We start from the raw sequence: 8042 nt of genomic DNA, 5'->3' as shown, positions 1-8042 counted from the left end.
ACAGCTCACCAACGATTTTACGAATCGTCCGCCAAATCAACCCGTCGATCACCTAATCCAATACGATCTTAACTTAGCCAACAACTCATAAACAAAATTAAATGACGATCCAACGGTCGGATCGAAAATAAATGATAATCCAACAGTCGGATTCTCACGGATCGCCTTTAGGATCATCCTCCTAAATTATCACGAATATCCAACGGTCGGATCTTCCTAAATCGCCTTTACTAACATCTCCACAAATTTATATGAAAATCTGACGGTCGGATTCTCACAAATTGCCTTCCAAATCCCTATTTCACAATTATACGAAGATCCAACGGTCAGATCTTCTCCCATGACCACACAAAGTCACTAGGACAGTCATACGATCAACATATCAAAACTACAAGTCCATCGGACGATCCGATCTTCACAGATCACAAATTGAACGATCAAAATCGATCGAAAACGTAAAAATTCATAACTTAATCATATGATATCCAAAAATTGCGTATAATATATCGAAATGATCATATTGAAATGTAGAATCTAAAAATGTACAGAAACCATATTTTTGACCCCCAGAGGTGGCCGGAGTTAGGGGCAGAGCCGCCGCCGACCACCGCCAATGGTGTCGGGGCCAGGCTTCTCCTCTTCATCTCATCAAGCCTAACCAGTTTCCTAACTAGCATGAAGTTTGAAAATGAAAGGAAGTGGTCGGAAATTACCTAGAACAGTTGAGCTTGGCCGAAAATTTTCCAGAAACCGCGTGTGCTCCGTTCGACGTAAAAAGTTCCACCACTCAACTCGATCCCTTCATGAAACTTGTTCAGATCCTTAATCTGAGTTCACCAGTCCAAGAATCTTGAAGATTGGTGGCCTAGAACTCGAGATGTCGGCGTTGACACAAAATCAAACTCAAATCGGTCTCGAGCTCCTCTGCCACGTAGCCGCCGTTTGGGGAGGAAAGGAGACCACCAGTCCACTCATGGGGAGAAGGCGAGCTGATTTGGGCTTAGTTTCACGTCAAAAGCTCGCCTGAGGAGGCAGAAATCGCCCAGAGAAAATTGAGGCGATTTCCAGTCGGGGTAGGGAGGAGAGCCGACAGTTTCCAATTTTGGAAACTGAATTTTATTTTTGAAATTTTCCAAAAGTGGAAGCTTTATACTAAACTGGAAACTTTTTCAAAAAATCATAATTAATTCATACGAACTCCGATTTTCACATTCCATATATGCACGAGATCGTATCGACGAGCTCTACAACTTCCATGAAGGAAGTTTTCCCAAATTCCCAAATTACGTACAATTTCTTGAATTGAATATTTCGAGCTTTTTGTTAAAACAAATTGTTTCGGAACTTCGATAATTCTAAAAATGAATTATTTCGAGTAACATTCGTGCAAAAGCACTTTATTCATTCCGCACATTTTCACGAAATGAAAATGAAAATTGCGGTTATTACAATGTACCCTCCTTAAAGAAATTTCGCCCCGAAATTTAATCGCAAGTCAAATTCTCCCGATTAAGGTTTTATGTAATTCATACAGAATACTAACCAACCACCAAATGTGGTCACAATAATTTCTACTTCAACTATACCACGCTTGACTATACTATCTCCATCGTAAATTTCTTCTTCAGCTTAGGCTCAATCAAAATGCTTCTCCGTAAGGATTCTAGAATAAAAGGTTAACCTAACCATCGAATCTCCATCTTTAACAAAACTGTAGTAATCTACGGTAAAACTGTAGTAATCTACAAAGCTACTGCCCTATGTATAAAAATACATCCCAATAGCAACTAAGTCAATTCATCACTAATGTAAACCCACCCAACAAGAATTCACAAATGAAACCCTCATTTCAACTTAAGTCATCAACATAACATTCCTTCACAGTCATCATTTCTCCAAGTCACAACCAAGGAAGCATCAAGCAACCTACCACTCTCAACAAGTTCTCCATGTATTATAACCACACAAAACAATGTGAGGAAAACAATGCTTCACTAAATCAGGAATTTAAAAAAAAAAATTCAACACCTCCACAACGTCTTCTTATTCAATATGGGCCACTTGGGCCTTCTTGTGGGCTCTGGAAGGGTCCACTTGCACGCGTTCACCCCCAGTGATAATGGTTTGGGCTTGTTCAATCCTTGGGTTAAGCACTAGGGCTGACGATTTGGGCCAAAGAACCGAACCAACCACATTTCGAACTTGCCCGAACCAATTTGGGCCAAAAACTTGGCCCACCGACTTTCGGCTCGGCTCAGCCGTACTGTTTGGCTGTCTTTGGCTCATAAAACTTGTAGGAGACAAGGTTCGAACTCCAGACCCCAAACACAAGGGTTTTGCTCCCAACCACTGAAGCAAGAGCTGCTCCCATTAATATGTGTACACATGTTATATTTATTATGTGATAAGCGAACATAATTAAAATAAAAGGGAGGCAAGGTTCGAACCTCAGACCTCATGTACAAGAGCTTCGATCTCAACCACTTGAGCACAAGCTGATCTCGTTGTTATCCATACAATTCCTTTTATTTAAACCAAACTGTTTCAACAATCCGGCCCAAAAATATCCAAAACTGTTTCAGCAATCCGGTCCAAAAAATACCCAAAACTGTTTCAGCAATCCGGCCTATCGGGCCTCCAACCACAACTACAGTTGAGGGCATTGATCGTGACGTGCCCTTGCATAGTCCACATGCCACGACTTGTCTTTTCCGTGATTTACGGAAATCAGGTTTGCTTTCGACTGAAGCTTGTCGGTCACAGCTCCTCAAGATTCGTTTAGTTCCCTTACGCGCTCCCTACGCGCCAGTAGTCATTACTTTTCCGTGTTTTAGGGCAACTTGAATCTGACGCGTAGTTTGACTCTTCGAGACTGTCCATCCAACGGTGGAGATTTGCATGCCTTGCTCCTTAAATAGGTGCATTCTGGGGAAGAGACTGTTCACGCCAAACAAAAAAAAACTTCCTTAGAGATTTAGCCCTTCTCTCTCAAATCTTCAGTCCTTCTCTCTCACCCATCACCAATGGAACCACAATCCCAGAAACTAATGGAACTACAAACCCAGCAACCAACCGAGGATGGAGGAAGCAACCAAGCAGCCGGAAGTAGTGCCAACATGCCTTTCAGGCAGAGTAGTATCCGGTGGACTCCCACTCCAGATCAGATAAGAATCCTCAAGGAGCTTTACTATGACAAGGGGGTTAAGTACCCAACTACAGAGCAGATTCAAGAGATCTGTCTCCATCTGAAACAGTATGGGCAAATTGAGGACAAGAACGTCTTTTGTTGGTTCCAGAACCTCAAGGCTCGAGAGAAGCAGAAGAAGAGGTTAAATCAGGGTGTTCAGGTGCCCAAGGTAACTAGTTCTTCTGGTGTTGGTGGATCCATCGATCTCAATTTTGGGTCCACTAGTTCTACTAATGCTGGTGGATCCATTGATCTAAATTTTGGGTCCGCTAGTTCTACTGGTGCTGGTGGATCCATTGATCTAAATTTTGGGTCATGGGTCGACTGCAGTGTTGACCCATATTCCTCCTCACCCTTCAACACTAATACTACTACTACTTCATTTGGCACAAAAGAAGAACAAACTTTCATGGAACAACGAGGAGAAGACCACCAGGAGATTGAAACTCTTCCTCTGTTCCCCATGCACGGTGAGGACATCCTTGGTAACCTGAAGACTACTTCCGAGGGAGGTAGCGGCTATGGCTACTATTCCTGTGGCTCAGGCGGCTACAACGGTGGCTCTCACATTTCCCTTGAGCTCAGCCTCAACCCCTCCGGAGCTGCTGACTTGGCTTAGTATAGTGTAGTCCTTTTTTTTTTTTTTATTGTAAAGTAGCTGAATCAATAAGACTGTATGTATGTAGTCTTTTTTTTTTTAAACCAACAACGACACCAAGGATCGAACCTTGGTCACCCATTGCTCTTTCAAAACGTTGGCCAACTCTGCTGCACTCGTACTTCTAGTAATTCCTTGAAGCTTTCTAGATTAGTCTCTACCCCTACGTAAGACATATCTTGTTTCACCAATCGGTACTAGTAAAGCACCTAATATCTCACCCTGACTACACCACAGTTCAAAATCCTATCCTCACAACAATATCTGTTCCAACACCAACACTCATAGGGTTGCAAAACAACATTATCACCTCAGCTCAAATGCTAGGACAATGCCTTTAAGATAACCTTCAACTGTCACGCCCCGGATTTAGAATAACAATTTCAAATCCGAAACATGAATTAACAACTTTAATCAAATAAACATTCTGAATTTTTTTCTTTCCTCAGAACAACCACACACATGCCACTCAGATTTCAAATCTCGCAAACCTCGAGTTAAATTTTACAACTCACTCGTACAAAGTAAATTGGTAAAGCTCTAATTAAGCATAACTCACCTCACAATTTACAAAAGCTGTAACACCAAAATAAATACTCTAACCCGCACGATTTCCGCCCTGATTCTCCTAACCTGCAAGATTTCCCGCTACACAATTTGAATAGTGTGCCGGATTGCAACAACACCAAACCCGGTAAACTTTTGACAGCTCGTGTGAGTAAACAAGAAAGAACTGTTGATTTATTAAATTACAAATCATTTAACTCACGAAATCAACCAACAATAACACGCCTGCAAGGAGACATCAATCAACTCTCAGAAAACCATGAGGGATACATTTTCACAATCCTCAAATCACAATACACCACTTGGGTTCTAGAAACACTCAACCCCACATAACACCACTCTGGTCTATCTTGACCACACGTTAGAGCTCTAACTACATCGCTACAGTCACCTTGGCCTAGGTGCAAGTAAACGACATATTCCCAGGTTAACTTAATAACCCTCGAACTTTGGGCTCTCAGCCCTCAGAACAATATACTCCGGTTAATAATAACCGTCGAACTTCGGACACCCTCGTCCTCAGAACAATATACTCCGGTTAATAATAAACCGTCGAACTTCGGACATCCCCATCCTCAGAACACAAACACTTCGGTTATCCTTAATCGTTGAACTTCAAACATCCCCGTTCTCAGAACACAAACACTCCGGTTATCCTTAACTGTCAAACTTTGGACATCTGTCCTCAGAACCCTACATTCTCCACTCTATACATCCTCCAATATAAATCAAGTTCATCACATATAAATATGGAAAATTACATTTCAATCCATATAGATAAATCATCAACATTTCACACTCTTCAATGTCACACCAATTCGTATATAATCATGCAATTATATATATATATATGTAATCACCCACTCAGGAGTGACCACTAATACCAACTATAGTTCACACAAGAAAATCATGAAATTCATTTTGTATAATTAAATCATTTTTACTTACCTATGGACCGTAGTTGATCAAGTCCATGTGATTTAAAACAAATATTTATTCCATAAATATTTTCACACAATTACCGCAGAAAATAAAGTAATTAAAAGTACTCGGTTCGTAATATGAACCATGTGAGGTTTACTCACCTCTAAATTCCCGCTGCGTCTTCTTAACAGCTCAAACAATGATTCACCATCGTCTGCCAAATTAATCCATCGATCACCTAATCCAATACGATCTTAACTTAGCCAACAACTCAAAAACATAATTAAACGACGATCCAACGGTCGGATAGAAATTAAACGATAATCCAACGGTTGAATCCTCACAGATCACCCTTAGGATTATCCTCCTAAATTATCACGAAGATCCAACGATCGGATCTTCCTAAATCACCTTTACTAACATCTCCACAAATTTATATGAAAATCCGACGGTCGGATTCTCACAAATTGCCTTCCAAAACTCTATTTCACAATTATACGAAGATCCAACGGTCGGATCTTTGCCCCTAACCACAGAAAGTCACTGGGACAGTCATACGATCAACATATCAAAACTACAAGTCCATCGGACGGTCCGATCTTCACAGATCATTAATCGAACAATCGAAATCGATCGAAATCGTAAAATTCATAACTAAATCATACGATATCCAAAAAATGCGTATAATATATCGAAATGATCGTATTGAAATGTAGAATCTAAAAATGTAAAGAAATCACATTTTTGACCCTCGGAGGTGGCCGGAAAGGGCTGCCAGAGTTAGGGTCAGAGCCGCCGCTGACCACCGCTAATGGTGTCGGGGCCAGGCTGCTCATCTTCATCTCATCAAGCCCAACCACTTTCCTAACTAGCATGAAGTCTGAAAATGAAGGAAGTGGTCGAAAATTACCTAGAACACTCGGGTTTGGCCGGAATTTTTTCAGAAACCGGTGAGGCCTCCGTTCGTCGTAAAAAGCTTCACTACTCGGCTCGATCCCTTCATGAAACTTGTTCAAACCCTCAATATGAGTTCACCAGTCCAAGAATCTTGAAGATTGGTGGTCTAGAACTCGAGATATCGGCGTTGACTCAAAATCGAGCTCAAATCGGGCTCGAGCTCCTCCGCCGCGTAGCCGCCATTTGGGGAGGAAAGGAGACCACCAATCCACTCATAGGGAGGAGGCGAACTGGTCTGGGCTAGGTTTCACATCAAAAGCTTGCCTGAGGAGGGAGAAATAGCTCAGAGAAGAAAGGTGTGATTTCCGGTTGGGGAATGGTGCGGACTGCTGGGTTTCCAAATTTGGAAACTAAAGAATATTTCTGGAAGTTTCCAAAAATTGAAGCTTTATACTAAATTAGAAACTTTTTCAAAAAATCATAACTAATTCATACAAACTCCGATTTTTGCATTCCGCATATGCACGTGATTTTATCGATGAGCTCTACAACTTTCATGAAGGAAGTTTTCCCAAATTCCATATGTATAAAAAGTCAATTTCTTGAATCAAATATTTTGAGCTTTTTGTTAAAACAATTTTTTTCGGAACTTCGATAATTCTAAAAAATGAATTATCTCGAGTAACATTCGTGCAAAGGCACTTTATTCATTCCTCACAATTTCACGAAATGAAAATGAAAATTGCAGTTATTACATCAACACTTGGTTCATTCGTTCAATCCGTCCAACAATCTACGGATAAATGCTGTACTTGCACTTTGAGTACTTCATTGTACTTCTAAGAATAGCCTATACTCCACGAATTAAGGCAAGCGTAGATTGACTAATTGATACTAGTATAATACCTTGTATCTCGCCAACGACACACTCCACCACCCCACTTGGATGTAACCCAAGTACTTTTAAAATTGAAAGAGGACCCTATCACTTTAACTGCAACTGTTGATATAATGTCCCTTCGAAGTTATCCTATTAGGGAATTACATGAAGCTTTCCATAGACCAAAACCCTACATAAAACTCTATCACGATATCAACGGATCATCTAATCGCTCCTTACAGGTGTCCTACCACCTTAGAATACAATCAAGATAAAGTCTAGCTTTATCTAGCCCCCACACAATTCTTTGTCACACAAACTACCACTCAAGCACTGCCATAAAAACTGCTACAAAATCACTACTGGCACTTCCACAAAGGCTGCCATATTCACAAGTCTACTAGAGACATCAGGGAAAAACCCATGCTTTTACTCATAACTTTTCCTTCTAAAAGTTCATCGCTTAGTGTACATAGTGTCACCATAAAACCTTCTCAATCTATACTAATAACTCAATCTCACACAAGATTAGCATAGTTACCTCAAAACCGCTTTAAACACATCGCATAAGCTATTTACTAAAACTACACTAAGACATCTCGTTACAAGGCAAGATATCTAACCCTTGGTACTTACATTCCATCCTAAAAACATCTGCAATTCCAACTTAAGAATGCAAAATTACTATCGATTAATACTCACTACTACAAAAAGGTCATCAGACGACGGTGGATTTGTGTTGTGTGATGACCAAGCTCACCGTGGTCTAAGTGAGTGTTGTGTGATTGAATCATCAGATAACGGTGATTTCACCGTTGTGTGATAGTGCTTTGCTCAACAGAATACTAGTTTCCGTTGTGTGAATTCTGCGCAGGCATGTGCCTGGCATGGCATGCGCGGGTATGCCGCGGCACTGTCAGACAATAGAA

The 8042-nt window shown here is 40.8% G+C and overlaps 1 protein-coding gene across 1 annotated transcript; it reads left to right on the top strand.

The window, feature by feature from the left end:
- The first annotated feature begins 3023 nt into the window (after nucleotides 1-3023).
- On the top strand, nucleotides 3024-3806 carry LOC112199550 (protein WUSCHEL). The gene is made up of 2 exons (XM_024340557.2): nucleotides 3024-3200; nucleotides 3306-3806. The coding sequence occupies exons 1-2, from the start codon at nucleotides 3024-3026 to the stop codon at nucleotides 3804-3806; spliced, it is 678 nt and encodes a 225-aa protein (XP_024196325.2).
- Nucleotides 3807-8042: the final 4236 nt, after the last annotated feature.

This window comes from Rosa chinensis, chromosome 1 (genome assembly GCF_002994745.2).
Source record: "Rosa chinensis cultivar Old Blush chromosome 1, RchiOBHm-V2, whole genome shotgun sequence".
NCBI classification, from domain to species: domain Eukaryota; kingdom Viridiplantae; phylum Streptophyta; class Magnoliopsida; order Rosales; family Rosaceae; genus Rosa; species Rosa chinensis.
The sequence above is the reverse complement of the archived record's forward strand: the minus strand, read 5'-3'. Positions and strand labels throughout refer to the sequence as shown.

Bases quoted from the DNA above. Each gene is read 5' to 3' on its own strand.
- LOC112199550 (XM_024340557.2), top strand. From the start codon at position 3,024: ATGGAACCACAATCCCAGAAACTAATGGAACTACAAACCCAGCAACCA. The intron at 3,201-3,305 runs GTTAAGTACCCA...CAGAACCTCAAG, and splicing joins AGCTTTACTATGACAAGGGG to GCTCGAGAGAAGCAGAAGAA.